Source organism: Diospyros lotus, chromosome 14 (assembly GCF_014633365.1).
Source record: "Diospyros lotus cultivar Yz01 chromosome 14, ASM1463336v1, whole genome shotgun sequence".
NCBI classification, from domain to species: Eukaryota; Viridiplantae; Streptophyta; class Magnoliopsida; order Ericales; family Ebenaceae; genus Diospyros; species Diospyros lotus.
Window position 1 is genome coordinate 2511789 of NC_068351.1, and position 20873 is coordinate 2532661.

General features: G+C 34.8%; 2 protein-coding genes across 2 annotated transcripts; one reads left to right on the forward strand and one right to left on the reverse strand.

Moving 5' to 3' along the window:
- The first annotated feature begins 2383 nt into the window (after nt 1-2383).
- LOC127789528 (histone H2A) lies at nt 2384-3557 on the forward strand. The gene is made up of 2 exons (XM_052318412.1): nt 2384-2671; nt 3156-3557. Exons 1-2 carry the CDS (start codon nt 2462-2464, stop codon nt 3393-3395), a joined length of 450 nt encoding a protein of 149 aa, XP_052174372.1. The 5' UTR covers nt 2384-2461; the 3' UTR covers nt 3396-3557.
- Nucleotides 3558-6197: 2640 nt separating this feature from the next.
- Nucleotides 6198-19553, reverse strand: LOC127790857 (uncharacterized). Its single transcript, XM_052320582.1, has 2 exons — nt 18872-19553; nt 6198-6592 (listed from the first exon to the last, which is right to left on the reverse strand). The coding sequence occupies exons 1-2, from the start codon at nt 19456-19458 to the stop codon at nt 6583-6585; spliced, it is 597 nt and encodes a 198-aa protein (XP_052176542.1). The 5' UTR covers nt 19459-19553; the 3' UTR covers nt 6198-6582.
- Between the last annotated feature and the right edge of the window lie 1320 nt (nt 19554-20873).

Consider the following 20873-nt stretch of genomic DNA (forward strand, 5'->3'; position numbering starts at 1 on the left):
TATGTAAGTGTAAATTATTCTCAATGGTTTGTAGGGATGAACACTTGATCGATGTGATTATTAAACAAATTGAATTGTTCAAATCAAATTGTTTTAAAAAATCGAACCAAATCGACCGAAAAAATCTATTTTTGAAAGTTGAAGCCAAATGAGAACAAGGAAAATGATTTGCATATAAGAGTTCGTCAGCATTGAGTTGTAAAGGTGTAGGTCGAGCCAATCGACAATTGTGAGTTGCCAAGGAAAGAGATGAAAAACAGAAGAAAACGAAAAAGATGACGGTTGACAATTGTAATGGGCGTTGTAAACGACGATCGAGGTTGTGGCTAGTTGTGGGGGTGTGTGGGATGCTCGTAGTGAGTCAAGGTAAAAGGGATAAAACGGAGTCAAAAGACAAAAGGCCAAATGCAGAGATAAGGTGAGAAGGGACAGGTCAAGGTTTATTAGAGCAAATAGGATAAGGAAGGGTCAAAGTCACTGTTGATTGTTGGTCAATCAAAATTTAAAGGCAAAGGGCCATAATGAAAGGCAAAGAGGCAGGGGAAGAGTTGGGGTTAGTTGGAACAAAGAGGAAAGATAAGGGTTGGGGTCGGTTACATGTTGAAGCAAAGAGGAATAAGAAGGGTTGAAGTCGATCTCCAATTGAAGCAAATAGGACATAGAAAAGAAAAATGAAGGGTCGAGGTCTATTAAAGCAAAGAGCAAGGATCAAAAGGGATTGGTTGAAACTTGAAATTGTTGAATAACTTATTTTCCTCTTTTGTTCTACTAAACTATTGGTTTAAAACAATGTAGCTTTTGACATTTCGGTTGGTTCGATTATTTTAGTTTTTTTTTTCAATACAAAAACATAACCTAACCAAAATAACCAAAACACTTAAATTTGGACATTAATTCGAATCAACCTATAATTTAAGTAGAATTGAACTGATAAATTCAACCATTCAATTCGGTTATTTCAGTTTAACCAAAATATTACTCATTTTTAATGGTTTGATAATTATATTTTGTTTACTCATAATAAATGTTGGTGTACTCAAAAGTAATTATGGTGATGTTTCTTTATAACTTGTCGCGTTAATTAGTCATGAAGAATTAACGCGTGTGCATCAATTATAAATGTTTTTTTCTTAATTAATCACATGCTATGGTGGCATGTGTCATGATGCTAAGGGATCAATAATTTATATTGTACCATTTGATTTTGTTACCAAATATACTTTAACAAAATTATCGTATGTTCGAAACATTTTAATTATTTATCTATTTTTATTCGTTATATAAATTAGTTATTTTTGAAAAAAACATTTATGAATATATTTTCTAACCAATACGACAAGTTATGGTACCATGTGTCTTGATACTAAACGATTATGAATTTATACCTAATCTACTTAATTTGTCATTGAACAACTTTTTTTTTTAACATCCTATTCACATATTCGAAACATCTTAATTATTTTCTATTATAATTTCACATTAATTAACCGCTTTTAAGAGAGCTAGCATGCTCACTAATTGGATGTGCAAGTTCTCAATCATATGGTATACGTGGTTGGGCATTTATGGACATCTTCCTCAACTAATCACATGTTATACGATGGTGCCATATATCATGACAGCAGTTGAGACCGTACATGTGTTGGTCCAAAGAGTTTTGGATTCTAGTCGCTATATAGTCGGTCACAAGTCCTGTATTCGAATCTCGTTATTGGGTTTCGTGATTTATCTCTCCTGTAAAAATCTTGGAATTGAGTTGCGGGAGCACTTAAGGTAAGGGATTTCACATTTGGTCCCAAAAAAATCTATGTTGTACAATTTATTTTTATCACGTGTTCTTTTAACATTCTTATTGGAAGCTCAAAATCATCTTAATAATATCCCAAATATCTTAATTAATTAATTATAAATAATTTAATTATTTATTGTTTGATAACATACAAATAGTATGTAACATTTTTATTTCAATTATACTCATTTTTTTTACTAATATTTAATTAATTTTCTGGGTTTAATTTTTTTATATCAAATTAATTTTACATCGAACAAAACCATAATTTTCAATAATTCGATCTATTCACTATTTTTTATTTATTCAATATGACGTAAAAATAATGTCACAATTCAGTTCTTGACTCAGCAGTGACTGAGTTAATACCGGTAACTCAACTAGTTCACTCAACGATTCGAGTTTGTGAACAGTGTGCGCATGCATCGCCGTGTCGTTTGCTTATTGCCTGAATAAAGTGCGCACGGATCATGAGACAAACCAGGAATAGCCGTCGATGGAATTCCAATCCAACGATCAGAAATACACGAGCCACTTCGGCAGCAAGGAGTATTGGATCGCCACCGGGTATAAAAAGGGCATGCCCCCGGCTATCTCAATCACGGCTCTCTTACATTTCTCCGTTTGTTTCTCGGCGTATTTCTTGTTCGGATAAGTCTTTTTCGACTGGAGATGGAGACCGCCGGAAAGCCGAAGAAGGGAGCCGGAGGAAGAAAGGGAGGCGGGCCAAAGAGGAAGCCGGTTTCGCGGTCAGTTAAAGCCGGTCTACAGTTCCCCGTCGGCCGTATCGGCCGGTACCTGAAGAAGGGACGCTACTCTCAGCGCGTTGGAACCGGCGCTCCGGTTTATCTCGCCGCCGTCCTCGAGTATCTCGCTGCCGAGGTAAGTGTGGACACTTCCGTTGTTCTGAATGTGTTTATCAAGGTTGTTATGTTGAATTTCTAGGGTTCGTGTGCTCAATTCTGGTGTTCCATTCGATTCGCTTCGAGTTTCTGCATAATCGTCCGGTTTTGTTGTTATTGTTTCTGGAACTGTTCCGAGTAAGCTTGATACTGTGTCTGGTTTGCCGATTTGATCTTGTATTCCTCTGTGATTGCTCTCTTGTTGAAAATGGGAAACCCTAGCGGTACAACTAGATATAAGCCTAGATCAAGGGGAAAAATGTCCAGTTCTAGCGCTGGAAAACCTAGTAGCCATAGCTGCAACTGAATGTTTGCCCCTCGTGAAAATGCTTCATGTGAATTTCTATTTAGAAACCCTAATTGCATTGATATTATGGAGAAGTACTTCAAATCTTAATATTAAGCACACCAAATTAGTCTTTATTTTTTTTTAAAACAATCTGACGATGATTGTAATGGATTAGGTTTTGGAATTGGCTGGGAATGCGGCTAGAGACAACAAGAAGAACAGGATCATCCCAAGACATGTGCTTCTGGCTGTGAGGAACGACGAGGAGCTTGGAAAGCTACTTGCTGGTGTGACAATTGCTCATGGAGGGGTGCTCCCCAACATCAACCCCGTTCTCCTGCCAAAGAAAACTGACAAGGCGGCCAAGGAACCCAAGTCCCCATCCAAGGCTACCAAGTCACCTAAGAAAGCTTAACTTATCCGTGAACATCAAAAGGGCTAGCTTGGTTTTCCTTTCTGTATCTAATTTCAATTTATGCAGTGGTATGTAGCAAAGTTCCATGTAGTTCAGGAAATGTACTTCGTCTTCCCTACCCCTGGTTGGACACCAACACAGTGAATTCCTTGGTTCATCTTAGTTGTGAATTTGTTGGGTCTCAATTTCATATTCTCACGGTGCTTTGATTGCTTTGGATGAAAGTAAATATTTAACTTGAACTTGGTTGGAAGTGTTGGATAGGTTAGAGCCTTGGATGAAAGCAAATGTTTGGACAATGTTTTGTTTGGCCTAAGGGGGAGTATCCTAGGATTATGGAAACCTATTTAACTTCTTATTGTGTTGCCTCTTGATGGGTATAATGCATTTTATGGGATTTAAGGAATGAATATCTGATTTCAAAATAATTTCACTTTCCAATGTAAATACGTTTTATTGAAGTAAAGAAGCTTAAGCTTTGTCAATCACAATAGGAGTCACCAATTCTATAATTATTCTCAATCTACCAGCACAAACAAAAGGGAGAAATATCTTATAATAGGAAATAAACTTTCATTACCAATGTAAATAAAATTTATTGGAGTGAGCAAGCTTTGTCAATATGAAATCTAAAAATAATGCTCCATATGTAGGTGAAGTTCAGAGGAACCAAAAAAGTCCCTATCAATCAAAACATGAGTTGCCACTTGTATAATTATTCTCATTCTACAAGCATTACAAAAAGGGAAAAAAATGATAAATATGCAATGATAGAAAATAATCTTTTACTACCAATGTAAATAGAATTTGTAGAAGTTTTGTCAAGGTGAAATCTAGAAATACTTCAAGTTTATAAATTTGAGTTTAGAGTCTAGAATTTAGGATAAAAAAAATTTATCAATTGAAACATGAGTCTCTAATTATATAATTATTCTCACAAGCTACAAAAGGAGAGACAAAAAAGGGGAGAATATTTGATGATAAAAAAAATTCTTTCACGACTCATATGGTTAAAAGATGTGTTTAGATTTTATTTCTAATTTTGATTGGATAAGAATTGACTAATTTACTTTTGATTCTTTACAATTTTTGATTTTCTTATAAATTTAAATCAATTTTATTTAAATTTGTATCAGATCACATAACTTAAATTATAATTGTGCAATTCTAACAATTATGACAAGCATCACAAAAATAGGGGGGAGGGGGTAGAGAATATTTAATTATAAAAATATATTTTATTACGTATGTAAATAAAATATATTGAAATTAGTTTTGTCAAGAAAGAAACTAAAAATACTCGATATGAATGTGTAGTTCAAGTAGAACAAAAAAATTCACTATCATTAAAACATGATTTATTGATGAGTGCCTTATGTTGTATCTATCGTGATTTCGTATCCTACAATAAAAGCAACTTAAATCAGCATCTATAACATTTTTTCTAATGACAAAAAATACTCTTGATGTTGGGTTATTGGCCTTGATTGACGGCTACAAGCAAATCATCCTTAATGGCAGGCTCTATGCAAAAGTGAAGCTTGACTAGGAAAAAATTGATGTTTAGCTTATGTGAAAAATGGGAAAAACAAATATTTATATTGAATAGGAATTTCATAAAAGGTAAATTATATTTATATTTACCCTTAGAGATTTATGTAAATTATTTTTCTATTTCAAACATTCCCTTTATTAATTTGTCATACAAAGTTAAACTCAAATTAAAATATCAAAAAATACAAACGAAATGAAAAATAAAAAAAACATATAGAAAAGGAACTTATTCAATCCCCTGTTCAAAATGGCGGATTGTCTTCCTTCCACCTCAATCACATTTTCAAACTCCTTATTTTTTCAATATTTTTCCTATATCTCAAGTAATTTAAGTGTAATAAATAAAACTTAAATTGCATAAAAATATAAATAGAAACGAATACAATATGAAATAAAAAAGGAAATAATATTTTTTTTTAAAAAGTAAAAACTGGAAACATGTAATTAAAAAGATATAATTTTTAATATATAAAATAATTCTTCAATTAAACATAAATATAAATTCAATCATTCAATCTAGCAAATATAAACACAATTTATTTACTTTTGTCTCTAATGTAATTGTTGGAATAACAGCGATAAATAATTTCGTTTTAATATGATCCAAAATATAAAAACATATTTTTAATTTTTATTTTTAAATATTATAAAATTACTCTAAAATATTTTAAAAATCATAAAAACTATTCAAAATTATCTTTTTGAGTGTTGCTTGGCTTTTCGAAACAATAAATATTTTAAAAACAGCTAAACAATATTATTTCAATATTTTCGTGCATAAAAAAACAAAACTATTTTGTTTAAACCATTCTATCAATTGGATTCCACACCATGAATTTCTTTAATTCTCAAAATTATCCTAGTTGAAATTTATCATTTCTTTTATTTAAAAATAAAAGATAAAATCCTTATATTAATGTTATATATGTGAAAAAATTAATCAAAAGATTTTGATAAAAATATAAATTATGAAAGCAAAGGATAATTTTAATAGTGATATTTCCTTATAAATAACTCAAATAACAAAATTCAAATATAATTATTATTTTATAAATAATCAATGTTTAATAAATATTTTTAATAGATTAATATAATTTCAAATAATTTTATTTTTAATAATCAAACTAATTTTACTATCCACTTTCAACCGTCTCATAAAGACATACTAATTTTCTTCTCATGAGATCAAACGATTCAAATTTTTATTCATTTTATCATCGATAAATATATCATCACGAGCTCAAAACATGAATTAATTTATAAATTTTATTATGACAACTAAAGTCACAAAGTCATCATCAAACATGTTAAAAGAGTTCATTTTTCTAATTTAAAACGGAAATTGAACACAAAAAGATCAAAATGCGAGCAGAGGACCCTGGTGAAGGACCCTAAGGCTTTGCTTCCATGAGAAATCTACAACCAAATTCAGCTCATATGTATATATCCTTCAGAATTGGAACTTAAAAAGAGGAATAAGAAGACAAGAAACAAATGGGGGACACCCCCTCAAGCCTTTGAAGTTCAGAAAGGTCCACAAGATAAGATGGAAAATATTTCAATCTTAAAGTTGATGAATCGAGCCAGAATCTGTGTGCATAGCAAGTGCATCTTCATTCTTTCTCATTAGACCTCAGCTAAACCTGGGAATTTTAGAAGAGAAACCAAAGTAAGCATGGTTGTACAAATGCATGCTTAGCAAAACATATGGAGTGATAAACAACCTCAGGAACAACAGAGAGACGCACACATCATGGTGAAAACAATCAAGATGAATGATGATGCACTGATAGATGGAACAAACATGTAGTGCTTGTGCCGGTGCTCTACCAGATTCAAGCGAAGGGTATACTGCATCCGGAAAGTACACGGGGATTGCCATATAGAATCATGCTTCAACAACAACAATGAGAATAACATATCAAGCCTTATTAATCCTACTGTATGGGATCGGCTACATGAATTCTAGATCTCTAATAATTTCTATTTATGGTCTTATCTGGCTGTAAGGCCCTTAGATAAGTTGCTTAGAAACTCAGTTGTGAGATTAACAAAGTTCTTCTACTTAACAAAGGGAAAAACAGAGAAAAAAAATTTTAATTCAAAACTCAACTAGAAATTAGGCGGTAATAATTCATACCTATCCAACTAGGAAAGAAGTCATTTGTTAAGATGCTGTGAGAACATATATATCTTGGAATACCGAATAAATTAGTCACCATTAATTTAGCTATGTCAAGTATCAGGGCCCTGTATCCCATCTGATCTTGACACTATGAGAGCTATAGTCTGGCAAATTACAGCATAAACTTTGTTACCAGAGAATTCATAAGCATACGTCTCAATACATTTTACCAATTAGGAGAAGGAAGCAAAGCAAAGACTAGAGGGACTGATACCAGTGCTCCCCACTGTAACTTTGATTGCCAGAACTGGGTCATACGTGAACAAGCCATGAGACAGTTCTATGGTAACATGTTCAATCATTTATAAGCAGGAAAAATGGTTAGTGGCTTGAGTTTGACTAGGAATGGGAACACATGAAGGCTGCCTTTTATTATTATTAATATTGGATGTCGTTTGAATCTCAAAGATCAAAGGTCCAAACTCCAAACATATCACACCAATTTTAATTCTCATATGCATATAAAGTGCATGTTCTGGAATGCAATGGTAATGTTGAGCTGCCTGCAAGACTGGAGAACAAGGTCAGGGAGAAGATTGGAGCCACAACAAGAGAGTGACAGCATGCACAGAAATGGCAGGAAGATCACGATCTATTTAGGAGGGGGCCACCAGTTCACAAAAGGGGAACCTAAGAGACTAGTGACGCTATGAGATTGCACACCATGCCTTTCTATCCAACAAAATGGAGACTGCTTCTCATTCCAAGTGTCAGCAACCTGTCACTCAGACCACCATCTTTTTTGACGTGGATAGGTAGCCACTATAAATGAGGGTAGTGTCATGCGCGACTTTCTCTTGATGCACAATCTAAATGAGGGTTTGTCTATGTGCAGTGTGCTGCTTTTTCCTCGATGTGAAGTCTATCTCTCTCTAGGCCTGTTTAGCCAAGTCCCTTAGGGGAAGGGAAGGATGCCTTCACAGCACCCTAAATCTCAGACTGATTCGTAAGTTCCTTGGTACCCCAAGCAGAATAGATTAGGCAAAGACCCAAACCCTGGTTCAACCTAGGTTCTGTGTATCTTTAACACATGGCTCATGCGGATCTTTTAATTTCAGAGGAGAGAAGTGCTCGGTTCATTTCCATCAAGGGTGTTGTCCTATGCAAACCATGAATTTCAAGAATCATGCAAGTCATGTGTCACTTCACAAGGCTAACCCATGCTTGCCAGATAGAGATTGGGGACATATCCTGTGGTCATTGGTAGGTTGGTCTATGTGGCATTCAGAGGGTGGCTATCCTCACACACACACACACATATATATATATATATATGTCAGGAAATAAGGAAAATGGTTACAGATTTATAAGATTTATGATTTGCAGTTTTTTGTACAGTTATTTAGTTTGTTTTTCTGGTGTATGATCTGTTAGTGAGCTGGAGTTATGGCCCTCAAGTTGTGTTGTGTGTTCAGATTAGTAGTTAGGTAGTGGATCCTCAATTTACAGAAGTGGGGAGTGGTTTCTCCTAAACTGTATATATATTGTATGCTGGGAATAAAATCAAGTTTTCCTTGCCTATTCTTAACATGGTATCAGAGCCATAAAGGCGTCCGATTTCCGAAGAAACCACGTCTCAGGTTGAGATCTTAAGCCTAGCTACCTTGTGACTCGAGAAGTTGAAGTGCAATTCATCTGGGAGCTATGTCAACCTCAATCGAAGCAAGTGTTGCCTCTGAATCACCAGTTACAGCCACTATGTGTGAGGAGACTAAAAGCAATCCATCACTTGGAGAATTGCAGAATATCCAAGCAACCTATAGGTTGAATGGTAAGACCTATTTGAAGTGGTCTCAATTGGTTAGGACTTTTTTGAAAGGGAGAGGCAAATTGAGAGCCATCTACTCAGTACTGGCCCTAAGCAAGGAAATCCTACCTTTGAAGCTTAGGATGAAGAGGATTCTAGGTAATGTCTTAGCTATGGAATTCTATGCTTCCTAAGATAAGTGATACTATTATGTTTTTAGGTACAATTAAGGAAATTTGGGATGCAATCAAACAAACTTATTCCGAAGTTTGAGATGCAGCCCAAATTTATAAGATTAAGACAAAGATCTCAGCAACCAAGCAAGGAAACCGTTCGATCAATGAGTATTCCAATCTCCTACAAACTCTATGGCAGGAAATGGACCACTACCAGTGTATCAAAATGAAATGTAGTGAGGATGCTGCCCTACTTAAAAGGTTTGTTGAAAAAAGAAAGGATTTATGAATTCCTTGCTGGCCTAAATATTGATTTTGATGTAGTGAGAGTTCAGATACTAGGAAAAGAGGATTTATCATCTCTAAATGAGACTATAGCCATTGTCCAAGTTGAGGAAGGAAGGAGAAGAGTCATGCTTGAGACACATATAGTGGAAAACTCAGCACTAATGACAAGGAAGATCCAACATTCCAGTGCAGAATCCCAAGGAAGTGAGACTAAAAAATCTATACATGTGTCATGGTCAAACAAGGATCTCCTATGGTGCACCTATTGTAAGAAGTCTAGACACACTATAGATAAGTGCTGGAAGTTATATGGGAAGCCACCAACTGAAGGTAAAGCACCAGGCAAACAGAAGAGGCAGGAGCATGCGTATGTGGCTAACACACAACAGGTGAGGGAATTGGAGCATTCAGAACCAGTGATTGTTGAGTTCAAGAAGGAAGAAATCACTAAATTGAAGCAACTGATTGGATCCCTAGAGAAATCTACTAGTTTAGGTACTTGTATCCTAATCTCTTCAGGTATTTCCTCCTTTTCTTATGCACTAAATGCCACAGATACTGCTATCTCAAATGCTTGGATTATTGACTCAAGTGCTATCGATCATATGACCTGCTCTTCTCATAAATTTGTGTCCTATAGTCCCTGTCCTAGCAACTGAAAAATTACCATTGCTGATGGTACAACTACCACAGTAGCAAGCCAAGGGGATGTTTATAACAATGAACATCTTACCTTAAAAAATACCCTACATGTACCTAAACTTTTCACTAATCTTATTTCAATCCAGAAACTTACTTCTAATTTTAATTGTAGAGTGGTTTTTCATCCCTCCTATTGTGAAATTCAAGAGCAGGACACAAGAAAGCACTGTTAGAATCTTACGATTCACAATTCAAATCGTACGATTTGACTCGATTCATATAGAAATCGAGTCGAATCTATAGGGTGAATCTAAAATCCCTTAGAATCGTACGATTCACGATTCGAATTGTACGATTCGGCTCAATTCATATAGAAATCGAGTCGAATTTATAGGGTGAATCGAAAATCTCTTAAAATCATCTATGAATCGGACGAATTGACCGTGAATTGCATGAATAGCACGATTCGTCCAATTTGTGCGACTTCATCTGCATGTGCGCTTTAATCAAATATTTGTTCTATTTGGCTATGTTTGAAAACAAAGAAGATGATGAAAATGATGAAGATGGTGATGCTCTTGAACTTGAAGATGAAGATTATTGATAACTAGTGAAGATTATGGACAATGGAGTTTATTAATAACCTTATAATTGTAGGTTTTTTTTTTTTTTTCTAACTTGTTATTTTAAAAGTGGTTTGGTTTGGTGTAATTTGAATTTAAAGCCAACATGAATATACTTTTGCCTTTTGGTATAATTTTAAACTTAGCAAATATATTTAGAAGTTTATTTATCTATTTATATTTAAAAGAATTGATCATGGTAGGTATATTATTTATTTTCTATGGATATATATTATTTATAGTTGAAATTGAGAATGTGTACCGAATCTTACGATTCGATTCTCGATTCACGATTCATAAAATAAGAATTTCGATTCTCGATTCGAATATCGATTTAACAACTATGCAAGAAAGATGATTGGGCACTAAAGAGAAGGAAGGTCTCTATTTTCTTGAGGCACAAAGCAGTGGACAGAAACCTAGGCTAGCCAAAATATCTCCTATGACATGTATGACCGAATCCTCTGAATCTCACATAGAGAAGATTTGGTTACAGCATTTTCGTTTTGGTCATCCTTCTTTTAATGTTCTGAAAATTATGTATCCTTTATTGTTCAAAGGATTAAATGGACTAGACTTCCAATGTGACACATGTAAATTTGTGAAACATAGAAGGATCTCATTTCCAATGAATGTTAAAAGAAGTTCTTCTCCATTTACACTCATTCATAGTGACATCTGGGGTCCATCTCCCATTCCTAATATCAATGGGGCTAGGTGCTTTGTGTCATTTATTGATGATTGTACTAAAACCACTTAAATTTATCTTTTAAAGAACAAATCAAATGTTAGTTTTGTAGTTCCTATTTTCTAGAATCTGATCAAACCTCAGTTCAATGTTGCTATCAAAAGAGTCAGATCAGACAATGCTAGGGACTACTTTAATCAGTCTCTTACTTCCTACTTCCAAGAAAAAGGCACAGTTCAGTCTTCCTGTGTCAACCCGCCACAACAAAATGGGGTGACCAAAAGAAAAAATGGACACCTCCTAAACATCACTAGAGCCCTTTTATTTCAAAATTTTAAGGGAATGCTCCAAAACAATATTTTTTTTTTTTTTGGGGGGGGGGGGGGACTCATCTTATAAATCAATTGCCTTCAAGAAATCTAAGTTCTAAAAGGGGAGGGGGGGGGGGGGGGGGGGGGGCTATCTTGACTTCTACTCATCTTATAAATCAATTGCCTTCAAGAAATCTAAGTTCTAAAAGTCCTGTTCAACTGCTGTCCCAATTTTTTCCACAAGCTTCAATCTCTAGCGGTTTCATACCTAGAGTATTTGGGTGTGTTGCATTTGTTCATCAGCACTCTCAACAAAGGGGAAAACTGGATCCTAGGACTCTTAGATGTGTTTTTGTGGGGTATTCATCTACTCAAAAAAGGGTATAAGTGTTTTCATCCTCCAACCAATTTTTTTTTTTGTATCTATGGATGTTACATTTGCTAAACAAACTAAGTATTTTGTTCAGGGGGAGATCTTAGTAAGCGAGGAAGATGCTAGAAATTTGTTTTTCCCTGAGTTCCTTCTTTATTGTCTACTCCTATACAACACTTGCAGCCTACTGTTTCATCCCTACAACCAGCATCTAATTCTCAGTCCAAGTCTCAAAAACAGACATAAATGTTAATTCAAGAGGCGAAACCTCATCCACTTCAAGTTTACTCAAGAAGGAAGAAACCTACTACTCATTCAGCACCTATTCAAGTATTTGAATCAGCTCCTAAACCTGATCAGCTCCTAAACCTGACATTGAGCAAGCTGAGGTAACTACTTTTGCTACCATCTACCCTAATGAAATTGAACATGTTTTTTATTTGCCTACTTCAACTGATATTGACTTACCTATTGCCACTCACAAAGGGACCAGAACATGTACAAAGCACCCCATGCACTTATTCATGTCCTATAAACACTTGTCTCCCAATCACAAAACCTTTCTCACCAACATTAGCTCAATTCCTATTTGGAAACAGTATCTGAGGCATTAAGCAATGAGAATTGGAGATAAGCCATGAGGGTAGAGATGTTGGCACTTGAAAAAAACAAGACATGGGATCTAGTGACATTGCCTAAAGGAAAGAAACCAATGGGGTGTAGATGGATTTACATTGTTAAGTACAACTCATATGGGTCATTAGAAAGGTACAAATCAAGGTTGGTTGCTAAGGGTTATACTCAAACCTATGGTGTGGATTACCTTGAAACTTTTGCTCTTGTTGCAAAAATGAATACCATAAGGATATTGCTATCCCTAGCTGCTAATTTTAGTTGGAAATTACAACAATTTAATGTAAAAAAATGTCTTTCTACATGGAGATCTAGAGGATGCAATTTATATGGAGGTTCCATTGAAAATGAGTCAAACAAAGGAAAAAGATGCAGTGTGTAAGTTAAACAAATCCCTATATGGGTTGAAGCAATCCCCAAGAACTTGGTTTGGAAAATTTACCGAAGCCATGCTTGAATTGGGATACAAACAAAGCCAAGGTGATCATACATTATTTATAAGACATTCAGTTGCTTGAAAACTCACTGTCTTGTTGGTTTATGTGGATGATATCATATTGATGGGAGATGATTTGGAGGGAATGGAAAGCCTAAAGCAGTGTTAAGTAAAGGAATTCGAAATTAAAGAGTTGGGTAGGCTAAAATACTTCTTGAGTATTAAAATAACTCACTCTCAACAAGATATTTTTATATCACAGCATAAATATATTCTAGATCTATTAACAGAAACTAGTATGCTAGGATGTAAGCCAACTGAGACTCCTATTGAGCCTAACCATAAGCTAGGGAATAGTCTAGATGATGCAACAATAGATAAAGGTCTCTACCAAAGATTAGTTGGGAGACTTATTTATCTAGCACATACATGGCCAGATATAGCATATGTTGTGGGAGTGGTTAGCCAATTTATGCACAATCCTAAGAAAATTCACATAAAGGCTATTCACAAAATTCTGCATTATCTAAAGGACACACCAGGTGGAGGAATCTTATTCAAAAGAGGACAAGAATTGACCCTTGAAGCCTATACGGATGTTGATTATGCAGGATCAATGATTGATAGGAGATCAACATTCGGATATTGTACTTTTCTAGGGGGAAATATTATTATCTGAAGGAGTAAGAAGCAGAATGGGGTGTCAAGATCAAATGCAAAGGCTGAATTCAGGTTTATGGCACTTGGAATTTGTGAATTACTATGGATTGAGATAATTCTAGAAGATCTGAAGGTCAAATGGAAGGATCCTATGAAGCTGTATTGTGATAACAAATCAATTATTAATATTGCACACAATTCAATACAGCATGATCGTACTAAACATGTGGAGGTTAACAGACACTATATAAAATAAAAGCTAGAAAGTGGTCTAATTTGTACTTCATTGGTGCCTACAAGAAGTCAGTTGGCAGATCTACTTACCAAAGGCTTTCCTGGAATAGCCTTTCAGAGGCTAACAAGCAAGCTGGAAATGGATGACATCCATTCTCCAACTTGAGGGAGAGTGTTGAGAAATAAGGAAAATGGTTAAAGATTTATAAGATCTATGATTTGTGGTTTTTTGTATAGTTATTTAGTTTGTTTTTCTGATGTATGATCTGTTAGTGGGCTGGAGTTATGGCCCTTAAGTTGTGTTGCGTGTTCAAATTAGTAGTTGGGTAGTGGATCCTTAATTTAAGGAAGTGGGGAGTGCTTTCTCGTAAACTATATATATATTGAGTTGTATGCTGAGAATAAAATCAAAATTTCCTTGCCTATTCTTAACAATATATATTAAGTTGTATGTTGAGAAATTGTAACTGCATGCACCAAAATATACTTGAAGTACATGGTTGGTGTCACAAAGTTTTGTATTTCCTCTGTAGATGCAGATAGTCTCATTTCTAGTTTCATGATCAGATAGGACCTCGTCAAATACAAAAGCTACTTCCAATCTCCCAAGTTCATCATGATAATCCACTTTCTTGCCTAGGGAAGACAGGCCTTCCTTTGGCAAAAAGGTCTGCAGCAGCTGATTTTAAGAAGTGAAAAGTTGAAACCTAATGTTCATGTCTTTTTTACAGAGCTTCCTGGAGAATCCAATAGTAGGGAACTAAAATCAGTGATTCATTTTCATATCAAAACAGCAAACTTAGTCATATCCAGTTTTCCCAAGTTTTTGCGAATCTATTCCATAATGTTGCCTGAAACTAGGATCTATCAAATTCAATGGTTGAGAAAATAAATAGTAAATGTAATGACTTGTGCATATATCTTTTATGAAAAACCAAACTATTATCTATTATTTTTCTTCTCATTTTCCAACAAGATCACAAAAAACAGCTACTTAAGTCCTTCAATTTTCTTTCTTATCTTTTTATATTCCTTTCCATTTCCATCTACAATCCTAGTCCAAAAGTATAAATGTTTGTTAGGAGCAAAATTCTCAAACATAATAAACTGAAAGATTTACATATGATGTTTATAGATTTAGAAAAATGCTTACAACAAAGTGTAATGACCCTAGGAGCAATAGAGGGGCAAAATTGTAAAAGGGATATAAATAGTTGTTAGAAGATATTTTGCAATTTGTTAGGATTCCAGTTATACTGCACATGGGTGCATGGGTTGAGGCCAAACGGATTGCACATGGGTGCAAGAGCGGTGAGGCCATAAATAAGCCACTGTTGTGGGAAGAAATTATGTTTTGATTGATAAATGCTATTCTGGTTTCCCACCTCCAAATTCTCTCTCTCGATCTTTCTTTCCTTCACTCTCTATTCTTCTGATTCTTCCTATTCTTCTTCTAGATTTCCCCCTTCATTCTTCCAATTTTCCAATCCAATCCTATGTTAAACCCTAGGTACATGACAATTGGTATCACAGCAATCGTCCTCAGCTGTGATTTCATTTGATTCTAGATGTGAAGATGAGACAGAGGCAATTACGAAAACTGATAGTAGTTAGGCGAGTTCGAGTAGTGAAATTAACAACTCTCAAAACTTATCTAGGTCGATGCAGGTGGGTGAGACGAGCATGAGCCCATCGGCGATCAGTACAGAGGAACGTTCGCGATTGGTGAGGGAGTCCGTCGAAGGTGGTGACGTGGATGACCAGGAGGTTCACGAGTGAGTTGGACGAGGAAGTGGGAGACATGGTCGTTGTCAATTGCGGTTAGTGATTAGGCAAAGCAGGTTCGGCGATTTCAATTGTGATTCCAGCAACTCTTCGTGGTTAGACTCGAATTTTGAAGGTGCAATCAAACAGTTGCATCTTGGTTGTTGCTTTGTGAGTTAGGCGAATCAGGATAGGCAAGCGGCCAGTGACGAGATTCTGGTGACTTGGGACGCTGAGAGTAGGCGACCAGGAAGCCACAACAAAGGTGATCGAGTATAGACCCAGGCGATTTCTGATCGATTCTTGGCAGCAACAGAAACCAATTGTGCTTCCAAAAAGATTGTAGCAGATTAGGTTGGTTTACGGAAGATTTTCGAAGGGAATTAAACTGAGTCGATCAGGTTTAGCTGGTATCAAAACTTCAAATTTGCTATGCATACAGAAAAATTTCAAAACTTCTCCATCCAAGCTGTGGAAAAGAAGGAAAAAGGAATATAGGAAGGTGTGGAGGTTTGGCATTTCTTGGGAACAAGAAATGTTTTAAGGTGAGGGGAATGTCATGACCCTAGGAGCAATAAAGAGGCAAAACTGTAATAGGGATATAAATAATTGTTAGAAGGTATTTTATGATTTGTTAGGATTACAGTTGCAGTGCACATGGGTGCAGGAGCGGCGAGGCTATAAATAAGCCACTGCTGTAAGAAGAAATTATGTTTTGATTGATAAATGATATTTTGATTTCCCACCTCCAAATTCTCTCTCTCTCTCTAGATCTTTCTCTCCCTCACTTTATGTTCTTCTGATTCTCTCTATTCTTTTTCTACATTTCTCCCTTCATTCTTCCAATTTTCCAATCCAATCCTAGGTTAAAACCCTAGGTACACAACACAAAGTTCCTAGAAAAGTCTTACGGAAGATTTTAGAAAAGGGAATCCAAATTGCTTGTATGCAAATTATTAAAAAAGACATGTATCATAGAGCAAAAACACGTCTCAAAACATGTGGAGGAGACATTGAGACTTTTCCAATTATAATTGGATATATCAAGGATATGCTCCAAGCCTTTACCTATTTGCCCTAGTAATAAATGAATTCACTAAACATATCCAAGCAAAGGTGCCTTGTTGTATACTACTTATAGATGACATTATATTGATGGATAAGCCAAAACAAGACGTGAATACTAAGCTCAAGACAGGGATAAACTTTTAAAATCATGAGGTTTTATGTTAAGCAGATTGAAAGAATTTTAAGTTATGAAAAAAAAAAATGTGGATGATGTTATGATGAAATTGAAAGATTAAATCATACCAAGAAAAAGTCAATGTAGATATCTTGAATCCATCATTCAAAAAAGATGGGAACGTTATTAAAGATGTTACCCATAAAATTAAGGTAGTATGATTAAGATGGAAAAGGCCATTTAGCGTTTTATGTGATGGTAAGATTCTATTTAAGTTAAAAGTTTTACAATACAAATACAAGATCAATTTTGTTGTACAGCATAGAAAGTTAGACAGTAAAATACTAGTATGTGCAAAACATGAGCGTAATGGAGATGATGATGTTAAGATGGATGAGTATGCATACAAGAAAAGATAAAATTATAAATGAGGTCATTATAATAAAACCAAGAGTTGCTCCTATTGAAGATAAGATGCTTGAGATATGATTAAGATGGTATTGTAATGTGAGAATGGAATACTTTTATTCATAATTTACACACAAAAATACAACCCTAGTTATAGGGATGAGGAATTACAACATAGGAAAGATCATCTATACAAAGTTTAGGAAAGTATCCTAAACTAGAATTAAGAAAGTATCCTAAACTAATTTTAGCAACTTCTAAAAAACCAAAGATTATATTAGCTTCAAATCCTACTCCTTTTTTATCCTTTCCTCTGTGTATCCTATGGGAATCAACATGTAACGTGAGAAAAAGACTAATTGACAATCTGGTATGGAAGATCAAGACAAATTTTGTGGGAGACATTTATGAATAATATGTATTATAAGGGCATCCCAAAAGGTAAGACCATAAATAGAAATGACTGATGGGCTAGAATTCATGTAATTCACCCCCACATAATATGATAAAGACTTGATATGTTATTACTTATAGTTAGGATAAAGACTTGATATGTTGTTACTTATAGTAAACTAACTCTCTGGGTAGAAAATTTTGGACTGTGACAAAGAAAAAACAAACGCAAAAGAGAGTCATCTTGCTTTTAGAATATATTTTCACAAGGTCAATTTGAAAGAAAAAAAAATCATGTAATTTTAATAGATGTCTAATTCTTAAAACAATATTAGAGTTAGGAATATCTTATATCCGAACATTACAATAAAGAAGGTCAATGGTGCTCATATGAGGTACTGCCCACAAATTGGAAAGATCCACACTTCAGTAATCAGTTCTTGATGTAATATCATTTTACCATGGCAATAAATTAAACATCCTTCCTGACATTACATGTAGTAATAAATTATTGCAATTGCTTATCTTGCCTGCAAATCATAGTTCCAGTAAACATAACTAGCTAATAGAACTGGAAGGAAGAGACAAATAATCAACAAAAGGCATCCAAGGAAGAGACAAACAAATAAGAAAAGTTCATTTTCTCCTCCTAAGTAACCACAAACGGCATCTCCAATGTATGAGACTCTGCTTTGCAAGATTCAAGTGAAGTTGTTTCTAACCAAAGCTAGCGCTCTCTTCACCCAAACAACAGAACCTACAAAAACAGGATTTAAGGCAAAGCACTATCTGCTCCAAGGCTCAAGAATAATGGAATGCAAAACACTGCAAAACTAGTCACGAAATTAACAGTAGAGTCAGACTGATTTCTATAAAAATCTATTTTCTTAGTCCCACCATATCAATCAACTTATAAAACCGAATTTTGAGTTAATATTGAGTTTGATTTTGATCAACAGTCAATGCAGATTCTATTTAACCCATTGGAAATTGTAGTTCAAAGTATCTTCATAATTCACGCTTTTCATATCTGCCTAAACTTCCATCACATATTATTCCCCAGTTTGAGTAAATCATAATCATACATCTTCAACTCATTAAAATTGCACACAAAAAAAGCTAATTATCAAATGAATGTAAAGTTCCACAAATTTCAAGGTTATACTTTCTACACAAACCTGGCAGACCCAGCGTTAATATTCCGGTGAAGTATCCGCCCACGGCCCGAATCACCTGGTTCAATCAACTCCCTCAATCCCAAATTCCCCTTTTCCTCCTCATCACGCTTCTCACTAGTATCCTCACTAGCTACAGTAATCGGCTTCGCTCTCAGCCTCTCAAAGTAATTCCCGTATATATACTCCGGCGAGTACCCATTTTCCTCATCAAACAACATCAGATGGCCATGCCACTCCCAAACCCGGTAGTCCGACCCGGATTCTTGGTGAAACCCAATGCATACGTGGTGCTCACCTATCGCGACAGCCTGGCCAGAGTTAGGTTTTAGCGTTTCAATTTTGCCGCTGAGGATCGTCCGGATTATATCCTTCTCGAGTTTGGATTCCTCCTTGGCCAGCTGCGTTTTTCCGTTTCCGTCCCCGTCCTCCTCGTCGGAGTCAGAGAGATGGCCGGCGGCGTCGAAGAGGAGGTCTTCGAGGCTGAGGAGCGGCGACGACTGGAGGTTCGGTGGGTGGATTTGGAGCCTGCCCATCAGGCTCTGGAGCAGAAGATTGTCAAAGTTGGGGGTGTTACTGAACGAACTCATGGCTTGTTGGGATTAAATTCGAACGAATTTTCGAATTTACACACAGAGAGAGACAGAGAGAGCGAAGATGACGAGGGATGGGACGCTTGGGGGAAGGGTTTAAGGGTGCCTCATATGATACAAGAAGCTTAAATCTCGATCTAAAGTGACCGGGCGTTGAATGGGTTTTTCTGCGCTACATATGTTAGATGGAGACACGTGCCATCCTCGGTGAACTCTTGCTTAAATATCAAGGGGTGCTACTGCTACATGTAACCAATGGGAAGTGGACCAGTGGCACTTTGTATCAATTTAAGCTGACTAATCTTTTTCTTAAAATAAAAATATTTATCCCAAGAATATGAGAACCATAAAATCTTCAAATTTTTTTATGGAAAGATGTTTTAAAAAACAAAAAATAGAGGAGTCCCTTTTTTTATTATTTACATATTTATTTAATAAATATTTAAAATATATTATTTTTTGTTCAATAAATATTTTTATAGGCAGAAGTGTATGCAATCTTAAGTGACATATCTAATTTAAAATGCCATTTGAAACTTTTTCTTCACTTTCTAATTTTTCAATCTCTTTAAGAGTTGGTTTTAATTCACATTTGATATATCCATTTAAAGTGCATTTGATAGAGTTTTTTAGATATTACGATATGAGTTTTTATATTATGAAAGTCTAATATTTTATGTCTCGATTTGAGATAATTTTTTTTTTTATTTACTAGTGTTATCTTTGAGATATGTCTTAATGTTACTTGTGTATAGTTCTTTTTTTTTTGTTTTATATATTTTCAATTATAAAAAAGAAATATAATTTTTTTATATTTATTTTAATTTTAAATAGATAATTATGTCTTCTTTTAATAAATATTAAAATAATTTTTCACTTAGTCTCAAAACATGAATTTGACATAATCATTGTAACTTTTAATAGGTAAGACTCATTTATTGACCTATTACTATCTCTAATCACCAAGGCGACAAAGTGATAAAATAAAATAAATTTGCCCACAAGACCTGGTACACATACTAACACATGTATTTTTTCTCAATAAAAACACAATCACAACATTATATATATATATATATATTAAATAAACCCACCAAACATGCATAATAACTTATAAAACATGCAAGTGAAGTAGGTATATGAAATTTTCCGTGTGAACTCTCTAAGAAATGCTTATACCTCGACGACAAAAGAGACCACCATACCTTGTATTACTGGCCAAATTCATATTTTTGTTCATATACTTTTATATTTTTTTCGTATAATCACTTAAACTTTTCGTTGTTTTTATTATACTAGTATACCTATATTTTTTAATTAATTTAACTTGTATATTTTAAATTTTTTTGTGCGACAACCTAAATTTTTTGTTATTTCAATTACACTCATATATCTATATTTTTGAATCAATT

What these genes read in the sequence shown, in the direction of transcription:
- LOC127789528 (XM_052318412.1), top strand. Translation starts at nt 2,462, where the DNA reads ATGGAGACCGCCGGAAAGCCGAAGAAGGGAGCCGGAGGAAGAAAGGGA. An exon ending in TCGAGTATCTCGCTGCCGAG is followed by an intron (nt 2,672 to 3,155) that starts GTAAGTGTGGAC and finishes GTAATGGATTAG; the next exon opens with GTTTTGGAATTGGCTGGGAA.
- LOC127790857 (XM_052320582.1), bottom strand. Translation starts at nt 19,458, where the DNA reads ATGAGTTCGTTCAGTAACACCCCCAACTTTGACAATCTTCTGCTCCAG.